This window comes from Euleptes europaea, chromosome 8 (genome assembly GCF_029931775.1).
Source record: "Euleptes europaea isolate rEulEur1 chromosome 8, rEulEur1.hap1, whole genome shotgun sequence".
Lineage (NCBI taxonomy): Eukaryota > Metazoa > Chordata > Lepidosauria > Squamata > Sphaerodactylidae > Euleptes > Euleptes europaea.
In genome coordinates, this window is record NC_079319.1 from 68500717 (window position 1) to 68515299 (window position 14583).

The 14583-nt window shown below is 40.3% G+C and overlaps 1 protein-coding gene across 3 annotated transcripts in view; it reads left to right on the plus strand.

Moving 5' to 3' along the window:
- Window positions 1–14583, plus strand: part of ATP9B (ATPase phospholipid transporting 9B (putative)) — a 233069-nt gene that overhangs the window by 197104 nt on the left and 21382 nt on the right. For all 3 annotated transcript variants that reach the window (XR_008933488.1, XM_056854816.1, XM_056854817.1), the window contains exons 15-16: window positions 7128–7240; window positions 9957–10205. Coding sequence is in view for 2 of the 3 variants with exons in the window: in XM_056854816.1 (XP_056710794.1) it covers window positions 7128–7240; window positions 9957–10205 (362 nt within the window). In the remaining variant the exon portion in view is untranslated. The remainder of the gene's footprint in view (window positions 1–7127; window positions 7241–9956; window positions 10206–14583) is intronic.

Below are 14583 nucleotides of genomic sequence, written 5' to 3' on the forward strand. Positions count from 1 at the left end.
TGTTCTGGATGTTGGTGTGTAGGAAAATATTAAAAGTAGAATTGATCTCATTTGAATGATAATCATTTGACATTTGAAAATCAATATCAAAACCTTTATTGGCATAGACAACATCTGCAGAGAACATAATCGTACAATTTCACTCAACAGAGTTCACCTGTTCCCGTTTACCGTCGCATTCACGAATCCACATTGCTTGCTGCAAAAACTTGGCTACATGGTCAGTTGTGGCCACATCCTGAGTAGACATAAGAAAAGCTGCCTTGCGCACATTTGAAAATCATTGTCATAATGATAGCATTGATAACCATTTGAATACTGCCTCTTCTGCCAAAAAGATATGTGTAGGGTGATATTATTTTATCAACCCATGAGGTAAGTTAGGCCTCCCAGTGAACTTGATGGCTGAGTGTATACGTTATTCTGAATTTTGCATATCCAAGCCCAAGATTGTAGTCAATATTCCACACTGGCTTTCACGTCTTCGGAAGACACAGCATTTCAACCAGCTGCATGAGCTTCTTTTTCAATCTTTTTTAATAATTACAGTTATGGGGGGGAAGCCTTTTCCCCAGTCTTTCCCCAGTAGCTCAGGGTCTCTGTTAAACATTTTAAAATGTCATAGAATCATAGAGTTGGAAGGGACCACCAGGGTCATCTCGTCCAACCCCCTGCACAATGCAGGAAATTCACAACTACCTTCCCCCACACACTCGCAGTGACCCTACTCCATGCCCAAAGATGTCCTCCCTCTCATGATCTGCTTAAGTTCATAGAATCAGCATTGCTGACAGATTACCATCTAACCTCTTCTTTAAAACCTCCAGGGAAGGAGAGCCTACCACCTCTCGAGGAAGCCTGTTCCGCTGAGGAACTGCTCTAACTGTTAGAAAATTCTTCCTAATGTCTAGACGGAAACTCTTTTGATTTAATTTCAACACATTGGTTCTGGTCCAACCCTCTGGGGCAACAGAAAACAACTCGGCACCCTCCTCTATATGACAGCCCTTCAAGTAATTGAAGATGGTTATCATATCCCCTCTCAGCCTTCTCCTCTTCAGGCTAAACATACCCAGCTCCTTCAACCTTTCCTCATAGGACTTGGTCTCCAGACCCCTCACCATCTTTGTTGCCCTCCTTTGGACACGTTCCAGCTCATCTACATCCTGTCCCATTATTTGTCCTGCACGGAGAGACATAATTTAAACTACATTCAAAACTTCTATTGGTTTATTGACTCTCCACACCAGAACATCTCAGAGCAGCATCTAAAGAGCTTTTTAAAACATTATACAATATAAAATGTGGGTACAGTACATATAAACCTTGACACAGAGTATACCACTCACAGCAGAAATAGTAGAAATGTAGAAGCAGTCATTCTGAAAAAAACACTGAGCTTTAGTTCTTTATCTTCTCATTCCTCAAGGGTCTGCAGCTTCTCTACCAATAATATAAATATGAACTCTTGAGTGTGCATTCTGCCATTGTTGATTCAGCTCCTGTGAAACCCCCTAGTGTTAAACAGAATTCAGGGAAGGATTATTTAATGCTTGTCTGAGCTTCAAACTGTTTGGGTCTGCTTGCTGTCTGTCATTTATTCTTTGGTGTTAAACTTGGTGCACTTGAGAATGTGAGAGCCCTTGTTACTTAAGAGGTTCTTCATTTATATTTTGATCTCTGTTCTGCTCTTCCGTATTGTGCTTCCTGTGGGTTAGAGGAAAGGACTGCATACCCATCACTGTTGACATTGCCATCTAACATAAGGCTCAGGGGGCTTACAAGGCCCTCTGGATCTCTAAATGGCCTGCAGCGCCCATACCATACTCCGCACAAATTACTCAATCATCATCAGACTTACAGCCCATTCCTGAGGAATGGGCTGGAAGTGCATAGGAGGAAGCGTGACCCCACCGCAAGTGCTCTCTTATTCTGTGATAAGATACGCTGGCGGGGGGGTGAGCAGTTCCATCAGCGCCTGGATGCCACGGAGCTGCACGCCGCTCCCCTGACACCACAGTCTCGATAGAAGGAGCCTGAATCAAAGGGACATGAAAAGGTAGTGAGTCATGCCAAAGGAGGAAAGGAATGCAGGACAGCTCCTCTATCAATTATGCAAACCCCCACTCCAAGAGGGATTCAGTCAAGGGCGATTTTCCCCAAAGACCTCAGAGCCTCCTCCCAGATAGTTTGATCCTAACTAACAACCCAGATTTCCACAACAATAATAACAATAACAATAAGCAGGCCGATTCCAGCAGTTTCCTCTGTATCTCAACAGCAAGTCAGCAAGATTCCTGCCCTTCCCCAACCATGACAAGTAACCTGACATATCTAAACTTCCAGATCTCCCAGAGAGAACACTTTAGACACTTCCCATACAAAAGGCGAAAACGTCCCTCTGCAATATGGACAAAGGATCTCGTTTCAGGCTTGCCCATTCTCAAAAGTTTGCATTTTTATTATCCTCACATTTCGATGCCAACACCTCTTCCCCTCCTCATCCCAGGCAAAAAGGTATAAAAAGTTACCTTTTAAATTGCCGTACCCTCAATAGTTAATAGTCTTTCCTAATAGCAACATTGTTAGGGTTAGAAGACTGTATGTTTTCACCTTTTCTTTCTAAGTTTGTTCAGTCTGATGATTGTACAGGTCATATGTGATCTTTTGTTTGTCTTGGCTTTCAAAGAGTCACAGAGATTTTCACAGAAGAGTGATTGACAGTGTATTGGAACCCATCACTCAAAAGATCCGCATGACTGCTCTATCTATGCCTTTTGTGCACCACCCGACCAAACACACACACATAATATAAAATAAAGCTGTTAAAAATGTAGCAGTACATGATTTTCTAGGCCCTTTACTTCTATCCCTCGCATGGGGCCTGCAGCTCACTAGTTCACCAGTCCCTCTGGCAGTGAATATTCCAAGATGGAAACCACCTGTCAGCAATAAGCCTCACCGGGCGATGGCCTTGCCCACTTTCCTGGCACATGTGGCAGGTGCCACACTGGGGGATAGTTCTCTGAAGAGCGACAGATGTCCGGTCAAACAGCCACATGAGGCTCCTGGGCCACTGAGTGAGTATCACTGATCTAGTGGGTAACTCAGAACCTTCATCACCCACCAGCGATTTAAGATTAGACTAAGAACAGCACATGAGGGTGGCAACTTATCTGTACCTTGAACTTAGGTGGCCTATATTTTAGGTAATGATCCTGTGCAACTCATCCAGTCTTAAATACACGTGTAATCTTGCCCATGCCGCTAGCCTTATGGTATGTTGCTAAAGCGTCGCTGAACAAACTATTCTATAACTGCCAGCTGTAGTTGGAGAATACATACAGGAGGGGCTGTGGCTCAGTGGTAGAGCATCTGCTTGGCATGCAGAAGGTCCCAGGTTCAACCCCCGGCATCTCCAGTTAAAGGGACTAGGCAAGTAGGTGATGTGAAAGACCTCTGCCTGAGACCCTGGAGAGCGCTGCCGGTCTGAGTAGACAATACTGACTTTGGTGGACCAAGGGTCTGATTCAGTAGAAGGCAGCTTCATGTGTTCATGTGTTCATGATACAGTTAAGAGGACCACAAGTTTCTTTTTAAGGATCTAGCCATAAAATATCTGGCTGTGGAAGCTTCCCAAGGCTAATGTTGGCGGGAACCTCATTTTGCCCTTGATAAAATGAGAAGGCTGAAATTATCATGGAGAGATGATTTTATTTTATTATTGAGACTTTCCACCCTGCATTGCAAGTTATCAAGCCTGCATATCATATTTATAATGGTGAAAAGTATCGCCCTCTTCCAAACACTTCCCACAAAGTAAGTTAAATCTTGCCAGTGTGTTTCAAAACAAAGCTTTCCGCCTGGCAAAACAATAAAAGCTTTGTATAATAAGCCTAACTGTGGATCTAAGACCACGACACACATTTTTTGAAATGATACAATAATTTGCCCCCTTGGAAATTCATTTATTTCCCAATAGTGGATATTAACAATTTCATTTATAATCTATTTGCTTCCAAGTAGTATTTGTGTTACTAGTTTCAACCTATACATCTTTATGTGTTCTAGCCTCTGTATGCCTTATAGAATGTCTTAATATACCTCCCTTTATGAACCCTTTAAATTTGACACGTGAGATTCTGTGTTGTATATCTTCTTTATTGTATCTGCAGGCTGTTGAGCCTAATCCTTTCCAACGTTGACCCAGTAGTGCTACAAAATTATCTCCCTTTGCACATCTTCTGGTGTCCGTGGGCTTTACAATCACTAATTTCAGTGGGACTACACTCATGTAATTGGATGCAGGAACATAACATGCAGTGAATAATGTTTCAATGAAAATAATTGCAGAAGTTCTATTAATTTTGTGATTGTGAATTCTGGATATGCTCTTTTTTTATTAGTTACTTTTGAGTGTGAAAAGGAGAGAAACTTACTTCTGAAAACTTGCTCCTACTTGATTTGATCAGATAACTGTGTGATCAAGAATGTATAATTGGGGGACGGAGGTTTGAATCCGACAACCATGAATAATACTTCAAGATCACAGAAATGTACCCCTTTGGGTGTAATAATTGGATATTAACTGCCTAAACAATTTCTCATTTCAAAACACTAATTATACTGTATCTAATGCTTTAGCTTTTTTCCGCCCTATGACTTGCTGTTTTTAACTGACATGCTGAGATAAGGCATGAAATGAAAGTCTATAAAACAGCATATTTTCTGATCTCTGAAGGATTCATCATCTATATTATGTGAATAAACGTCAACTGTATCCATATTGCTAAAATGATTCTGAGAAACAGTGCTGTTATTGTACCGTAAAATAGAAGGAAAACGATAATGGTAATCAATACTACATCACGGGGAATTGTGAGATTGGAAAGTTATTTCAGCTTCTCCTTTGTTCAGAGAATAGGATTATTCACCCTGTGTTCAGCTTAAATAACATGGTATACAAACGTCCTTGACTGAATTAGCAGATGAACCTGTCCAGTGGTGACTTCTGGCCTCTGCCGCATCATCGAATCCTACATCAACCACCCTCCAATTAAAGCTTTCTGGGAATCAAGGATGTCACTGTTGACAGAGGAGAACATAATGTCACTCCTTGACTGACAACCTATAGTTTCTTACAGATCAGAAGTGATCGCTAAAAGCATACTATTTATGTCGATTCCAAAATTCAAGGCTTAGTACCGATTACAGGCTAAATTTGTTAGAATGGGAAAGTGGTGATAATCTTCAGTGATCGAGACAGCATGATATCTGATTTATTTGCCACATAATCTTTTCATACATTTTATTAAATAATGTAGCTGTGTAGCAAAGAAACATTTCACGTTTCCACGTATCAAAATCCCTTTTCTGCTGTTCTTAAGGAACGTTGGGGTTAGTGCAATTTGTAGCATTTAAATAAAGATGCCTTAAATCCTGTTTAAATGGATAGATTGTAAATGAACTGGAGTAGTTTTAATCTTGGCCACAACTTTCTATAATCTGGCTAGTACGGTATGTTAAATATCTCAACTGTTTTATTCCCTTCTGTGGTTCATGATTCAGTGAAGCTTTAAAAGCTTGAAATCTACCATGTAAATCAAGAAAACAATACATGCATTACTTTAAGAGTTGTTGTATTGGATATAGTGTGTAAGTTAAGTTCCATGAGATGTACTTCATCTAGTAGTGTCACCATGTTAAGAATGTTGGGGAGAGGGGGATGGTGCACATGAAAAGTTATTTGTTTCCCCAAATTGGGTAAGGCAATCTGACATGCAACAGTAAGTTTAACTTGTACACTATAACATTGGGGTTTGATCTTGTACACTATGGGCATAAAGGCCAGGATTCCCTGAAGGCATAGCATAATACATTCTCCTCAGCACTACTATGCCACACACAGTGCAATCCCAAACAGACTTAACCCCTTCTAAGACCATTTATTTCAACAGACTTAGAAGAGTATAACTCTGGGATTGCACTGTCAGTCTCCCATCCTATTACAGGAAATAGGAGGGCAGTGTGTGTGTCCCCCATCCCAGTACAGCCTACTGTTTGCGTATTCCTTGATAAGTGGAAGGGGAGGGAATAGTCTTGCACCCATTGCAGAGTATATTATGCCCTATAGAGATTTCTCTGTTCGTGGACACTGTGCTCATGAGCAATTTGATAGGGCTTTTTTGTTTCTGTAGTAAACCTGTGTTGAAACAGTAGCTTGCTGCAGGTGAAAAAGTGAGGGAAAGATGTGCACACTCAGTAGAATTTTTGGTTTACTTCCCCCAACCACCCTCCCATACTGCACTGCTTTTAAAAACTGCTTGTCAAGTAGTGAAGGGAGGCCACTTGGGGGGGGGGGCTTGTGGTTGCTCTTTCCAGACTGCAAATGTTGCATATGGTGAAGAGTAGACTAGATTTCAACAAGAGTTCAAGAACATACGTTTCAGAGCAAAGCCTTAGAGTGTGAACCATATGAGTACATTGATATGATATTGCACAGCTATAGAAAGTACAACATTTGGGCCATTTTTAAAGCCTGAGGAATTATAGTATGGCTAGAAACAGAATATAAGGCTATATGACCTGGTCTGGTTTGGTGCTGCTTATAGGATGCTGTGGCTCAGTGGTAGAGCATCTGCTTGGCATGCAGAAGGCCCCAGGTTCAATCCCCAGCATCTCCAGTTAAAGGGACTAGGCAAGTAGGTGATGTGAAAGACCTCTGCCTGAGACCCTGGAGAGCCGCTGCCAGTCTGAGTAGACAGTACTGACTTTGATGGACCAAAAGTCTGGTTCAGTATAAGGCAGCTTCATGTGTGTACAATACATATTGTCAGTAACATTCCTAAGTCTTACGAGAGAACCTGAATTCAACTTCTAGTCCCAACAGAGGTTTTTGCTATTCGTCCCAGCTGCCTTGAGAATACTGAAGCTTGACAATTTACTTTTAAATCTGAATGTAATTCCACAGCAACTTTCTGGTTCCATTTGTTCATCTGGGAAGTGCTGTAGAAGTAACCTGGGCTGAGACTTGTAAAACAATAAAATGGGAGAATCCATGTATCTGTAAAACTATGCCTACCAAGACACCAATAATTAAAAATTAGTAATTGATGTTAATGTTACAGGTACACTGACCCAGAATGAGATGATATTTAAGCGCCTCCATCTAGGCACTGTGTCATACGGCACAGACACAATGGACGAAATTCAGAATCATATTATCGGTTCCTACTCTCAGGTATGCGGTGTTTGTATCTTTTCCTAATATTGCTGTAACTCTTATCAAAAAGTCCACTGTAAATCAGAAATAATGTGCTCCAAAAGAATCACAGTGATAGTTTTGTGTTAATTATATTTCTAGTCTCTTAATGTAAAAAGATGTCAAAGCTTTGTGGAAATTAGCTGCACAAACAGATGGGGAAATGAGACAGAGAGACAGTCACTTGCTTTTAGGCACCTGTGAGTTAATTCCTGAAAAGTTATTTTAAAATGTGTACTTTCTGGGTTCATAGTTTGTGCTCATAACTGCTGTGCTACTCCACCTGGGCAGATTCCAGCAATTTTAATGAAAGCCTGTGCCACATATTTCTTCCAGTTTATTCTGTTTATTTTAATGGGTTTCAACCTGTATAATAACCTGATCATTCCATGGACTGGACTCATGGGCTCCTGGATAAACAGTGCTTAACATCCAGTCTTGTACAAATGGGGATATGAATAAAGTAAAGCATTTTATGTTAAATTGCTGGATGCAGTCCTGTAGACTAGAGCCCAAACACCAAATTGTTTTGTGATGTACATGCTTACAATCGGTCTTTTACAAGGAAGAGACCAACATTTCCCCCCACCTCGCTTTGATCAGGCAGTCACAAATTCATGTCACATTAATACAACTGGAGATTCATGTAGCAGTTGTCAAAGAGCTCACATGCACCTAGATTTAAAGATGGGGCACAGGAGTTCAAATCATTACACATGTTCTCATGCTTTTTCACAATTGCTAAACTTAAATTTCAAATGAGAAATGAAGGGATATGTAGAAGTTCCTGAGGAATTTAGCATATTTTAAACTCAAAGAGCTTTAACATTTTCAGAATACAGATTAACTTGTACTCTGAGGAAATTCTTTTATTAAACAACTTTTCTTCTTGCAATTTTAAATGCCTTAATAACAAATTTGTTTCTGCCGTATTTTCTGGGTCAGTATTAAAAAAAATGTAGAAATAGATGACCAACCACTGTTTAATAATTGCTTTCAGAGGTATGTGTTGAGCATTCTTTTATTTAAGCTCTGAGTATAGAAGCAGCCAGTTAGTTTATACAGAGATTCTTGTGTGACATTGATTTTTTTTGTTCCTTGTTTGTGTTCAGTTTTATTATTAAGATGACAATAGTCAAGTAGGTCCAGTCTAATGCAACACACAAATCTATTATAACCTGATTATATTTCCCCACTGGAAGCATTTTCTGATAGAGGGCATAATCTTTAATGGAATTTGTGTGAAATTAAATTATACAAGCATCAATAAACATAACATAATTCAGAAGGAGTAAATCAGCTTAATTTATTTGTAGCTGTAATGGCACCAGTGTTAGCAGAATGCAAATGCAGAGGTTTAAAGCAGAAGCTGAAAAGCAGCGCCAGATGAGCAGAAAGTTAAACCCTTTATTAGACTACACTGTAATTTGATGGGCAGAATATTCACGGTTCAGTGGATCAGTACATGGAGTCAAAAAGAAAAGCTGGCTTGCCACGCAGGGTTTCTGCGGTGATACCCTGCAGAGAATAAAAAGTTAGTTTGATTATTCTGGCGAGGTGAGAAGAATTGTCTTGCAATAGTGACCTAAGATCTCTCTCATCAAGAAGCAAGAACATTAACATGCTTCTTAACGGGCACATTTGTGGCTGCTACAACAGCATCTGTTTTTTTTTCCCTTGCCACATTACTGTGGTATTCATTCTTTTCCACTAGCCAATAAGATGTATAGTCTTGAAGTACAATCCATTGTCATTGAAAGCAGTGGTAGTCGTCCCACTGATTTCAGTAGAGGAGGATTAAAACCCTATGTCTGCGCTGCACTCCCCATATTCACTTTCTTGCTATATGCTCTTAAGGCAGTTACCGAAAGTGCAGGAAGTTCTGAGCTCTTATCACGTAGCAAAACTTGTGAAACTCTGAATGTCCAGCCACTCCTAACAAATTGGAAGGTACAAAATGCCTCCCCCCAGCTGCTTTCCATCTCGTTTCCGAAGACTTCATCAGGAAAAGTGGCAAGGAAAGTTGTCCTAAAGCAGCAACTCTAAAAGTAATTCATTTTAATCGAAATCAATTAATAGGAAAGCTTTGGACTGATTCACATAGCCCATGATTCCCTCAATGGGGTAAAGAAGGAGCACACTGTCTTTCTTCCTGAATGCTTAAGGGAACACATGACTTGGTGTGCTGCATATTAGTTCAGTTTTCATTATCCTTCCTGCTCAAATTGCATAATCAAGCCTGAGTATATAGTTGTCCTAAGGTCAACTATGTGAGGGGAGTATCAGTTCCTCCACCACATGAAGTGGGTATTCCACCTGATAAGTGTGTGAAGCCGCTCAGTGTCTGAGGTAAAATGGATAACCGCCACATCCTAAAGATTGAACTTTGCATCGAGTTGATTTTTGACATCAGCTAAAATGAAGGAAAAGCCTACTGGGCAGAGAGCTTTTAAAGGACGGTAGCAAGAGTTCTTGGGCTGAATGGTGAAGGGTTTGTCTGAAACCGCTGAATATTTAATGAAGTGAAAAAACCAAAGGGGAAGGGTGAAGTTTACAAAAAAGAACTCTTTGACCAACAGGTTTTAGATAACTTGCTTAAGAAACCAGGGATGAAAGTGACACCTCTACTTTATCTGAGCTGCATTTCTATTTTGTTTGGCTTTTATGTATTATATCATATTACATTGTATTTCAGGCACATTCCCAATCTAGTGGAAACAGCACCAGTGCAACACCTTCCCGAAAAGTACAGTCTTCTGCACCTAAAGTCCGCAAAACTGTCAGCAGTCGAATACACGAAGCGGTAAAAGCTATTGCGTTATGTCACAATGTTACACCTGTCTATGAATCCCGAGCAGGAGTGACTGGAGAAACAGAATATGCAGAAGTCGATCAGGATTTCAGTGACGAAAACAGAACTTATCAAGCTTCTAGCCCTGATGAGGTAAGCCTGCCATAATAAATTTTGTTTTAAACTCATTTAATGTTAGCTTTAAAAAAATTAATTTGCTATTACTTGTGCAACTGTAGTAACGAAAACCAGATTCTGCCATCAGCAGTTAGCTGTCAGCAACAGTAACTGGGTCTCTGTCCTCTCGGGAAATCTGAATTCGATAAAACAAAATATGAAATAAGTAAAAGCGGTGGCCTGTTTTTAACCCACCTTTGTATATGACCCCCCCTTTTGCCCCAGATTTCTGCTGTGGACACAAGCAGCAAGACAAGGTGTTCAGAATTGGGCATTACCAGAAGAATAGTGGAATTCATTGGGTGTCACTGAATGGCATTTTAGTTCATCCTTTCCTGAATTTTTTTCCTTTCTTATTTTTTTTCTGTGCAATAATTGCAGTTCCCTTCCATTACGTTTGTACTCTACAACAAAAAAATTGAGTAGATTATTTGGGCAAAAAAGAAGTAATTGCTTAGTATAAAGTATGATGTGAGGGAATCAAGCAAAAGATATGCAAGCAAAGCTGTCAGACGTCATAGAAGATTCCTTTATACACACACACACACACACACACACACACACACAGATATATTAATTGGGAGATATAAGGATTTAGGCAAAGCAAAAGTAATGGTTTTAACCCTGAGCATAAACTTTACTTTGTGATCCTTCAAACTCATTTTCTATACTGAAATTCTTATAAAATTGTGATTTCCTAAGAATTCCTTAAAGATGCCAAAAATGTTAAGCAAAGAATGAAGTGAGTAGATATTTAAATAACCCATAAATCATTATGTGACCAAATGCAAAACTGGAACGGAAAGAATAGAAGGTCTTTATCATAATTTTTTAAAGAGTTCTATTGATGCAGTGCTTGCAAATCACTGGAGCCTAAGGAAAATAATGTAAATGGTTCATTATTTAGCTTATTGAACTTTGCTGCAGTTAGGTTGACGAATGATACCAGGGTTTCCCAATCACAAAAGTACCATTTTAAAAGCATTTTTATTGAATAAAGCGCTGCGAATATTGCACCCTGGAGCTTTATTTAGGGAAATGGTTCAATTGACGTTTTCTCTTTAACCTCATTGTTGACCCATCAAAACATGTTTGGTTAATAAGCCACAGTATCATTTGACAGACTGGTTTTTATGCATCGATCTTCAACAATACGGTGTTTTCTGATCAGCTCTAGACCCAACGGATCACCTTTTGCTACAGGACAGCATATAATAATAGCTTTTTCCATCATGGGGTATAGCAATACAGAAAATCTTCACAACAGACAATGAATGAAAAGCTACAGCTAGTTTGAACATGCCCTATTCAGTTTCTAAATATAAGAACCTTTTAGAATGATAAAAGGCTGAACGTAAATTCCTTATATGTACAATATTGGTCATTGAAATGATGGTGCCCAATGGGAACCCTTGGTATAATGTATGTAGTTACTGTAGCTTCAGAGAAGTCACTTGTTTTGTATTCACAGCGTGAGCTCTACTTATGCCAAGCTCATTGTTTCTTATGATAAGTGATCAATATTTCATTTTCTCTAAAAGAATGGAAAGTTTCATTTGTCTGTTAACTTGTGCCTCCTGCAGCATAGCATAGCAAGCAAAGAGGGTGTGGGCAGGACTCCTGTTAATGCAGCCGGGCTGTGCTTGCGCTGTGTTGTCATATATGGATGTCTGGCTGAATTGCGGAAAGCAAATGCCAAACTAATGTAATGAACAGTCATAAAAGGATATGAACTAAGTAGGCAGAGCAGTAAAGTTCAAAGGTCATAAGTCCAAGTAATTTGGAGGCATGCTCTGAACAGGAGCCCTTGAGGACCTTTGCCCCTCTTTCAATGCTGAAGATTGATTACTTACGATTTTTAATGGCTATGATTCTAATAAACTCGCTATTTATTGTCTACACTTTCACCTGCACATATTCCCAACACCTGTAATTCTAACGTATGAAGTGTTTAAATGTTGTTGTAATGTTTGCTAGTGATGACATTCTGATGACAAAACAGCAGCGTCGTAAAATACATGGTGATTTAAAAAAAATAATATTTTAAAAAATCAGATGAAGTTTTGATATTGGCCTGATAAGCCATGATTTGTCATTATAGGAATGGGCCTGGGAGAGCCTTCGATTCACCCGCTCCCTCACATGTGGCTCAGAAATTAATCACTTCTGCTTTTGCATCAAAATAGTGCCGACTATTTAACTGATAAAAAAAGATTTGGTCAATAGACTGATCAAATATCATTCCCCTGCTCAGCCAAATCACAGTCACCATCTCAGAAGCTTCCTGGCCACCACAGAGGCAAAAAAAGTTTAGGGAAAAAAAGAAGAAGAAGAGGGAAATCCCCATTGCCTCCACAGCACGAGGGAGCGTTCCCAGGGCAAATGGGGAGAGGAAGCTGCCTAATGGCAGCTCCTCCCCCAGAAACACATTGGGAACGCCTCCCACACCTGCACAGGCTTTCCCTTCTGGGAAAGCCCTACTGCCGTGGCTGCACTGACGGCGGGGGGCAGCGGTGCCTGGACACTGGCGTATTTGCCCCCATGCCAGCCTAGGCACCACCTGATTCTGTGATAAGGTGTACCTATGCCGGCGCGAGGTCACGCTGGCTCCTAAGGAGCTTCCCCCCCCTTCAGGAATGGGCTCTTTGTGACTTATCTAGTGGCTGTTGCTAAAGATTCTCTGCTTTTATCTTTTAAAATATTTTGTCTACTTAAGAACTGTATATCTATTCCAAATCACATGGATGCACGAGAAACCCTGAAAATTTCTCTTATTGGGATAATTCAGATTCAGGCCTCCCTCTTCTTTGTGTCCTGGTAAATGTGGGCAGTGGTGATACCAAACTAATATAATGAATAGTCATAAAAAGATATTAAGTTAGGCTTTTATGTGGGTACAGACAGAACATTAGGAGACTATCTTTTGAAAAGGAAAAAAGTTAACTTGTATATGCAGTAATTGATAATAATAGTAAATAACATATAGTTGAGTTGTCTGTACTACTACTACTACTGAGTAAAGAGAATATAAAACGGACAATAAACACATCCTTTCTCTTTCAACATCTAAACTTTACTGCCTATGATGGTTTAGGCTCCTCTCAAAGTCTAAACTTATCCCCTATGATAGTGAATTTAAGAGGAAGGCAAAATAATCCGATTTCTGTTTCAGGCCATGTTTAAGCGCCTGTCTTTCCCAGGCATTTCTGGCCTGTCTTCATTGAAGTCGCCTTCTCATATCAATTCTAAGTTTTCACACTATGTAAATTAAACATTTATTAAAAGTTTTTATTATTTCCCCCACAAATACTAAAGGGTGAAGTGTCATTTCCCCACAGAGATTATTCATATGGAACAATAAGTTGAGGGAGAAAGGAAAGGGACAAGAGAACAATGAAAATCTCGAGTAGGATTTCTCTGAGCTCTGTTGATAAAGACTGATAAAGATTTGCAGCCCAATCTTGGGGGGCGGGAGTAAGAACCACCATGTCCAGGAATGGTGCAGCAGCAGCACCTCCTCAGAGGTTTCCTGGCCGCAAAAAAGGAAAATAAACTAGAAGAAAAATTTAAAAACCTGAAAAATGACCCATTGCAATCAACAGGACTACACCACCAAAAAAGGGGTGGTGCTTTGAGAAGGGGTGCTCCTGGGAATGGAAGGGGTTAGGAAGCTGCCTAAAGGCACCTCTGCCCCCAGGAACGCCCTAGGAATACCTCTCGGGATGCCGGCACTGGGAGTTACGCCACTGGAACTCTGCCAGAAGGCAGCACCAAGCCCTGTGCCCTGTGTCGTGTCATGGCACCAGCGTGGTGGCGTAAGTGCCCCTTATCCTGGGTTAAATGGGCACTTATGCCTCTGCGGGGTCACGCTGGCTCCTAAGGAGCTTCTCCCCCCCCCCCACTTTAGGATTGCAGCCTTAGTCACCTTCGGCTCAATTGCCAAATGTTGATGTTTGCGTAAGAGGCAGATAACAGATTATTCTTGACTGTTGGCTTCTTGACCTTCTCTTCGAGCACAGGTATAACTATCTAAAATGTGACTGTGCTATAAACTGCAAACTCAGCTAGTATGTGAAGCCATGCATAAACTAAATAATAAACAGATGTGAGTCACCAGATATAGAACACTCAAGTCCTCAGTTGCAAAGGGACACAAATGAGATGATAGGGTATTAACGGAAAGATGCAATTTGCAGGTCAGAATGTAATAGTAACCTTTCACTGTGAAAATTGAAAATTAACCTTTGGAGTATTGGATCATTTGCCGTCATATAGTGTGCTTGTTAGCCAAAAAACACACGCCAAAACAGCCTTTTAAACCATTTTTTGTTTTGTTGGCTTGGAAAATGACATT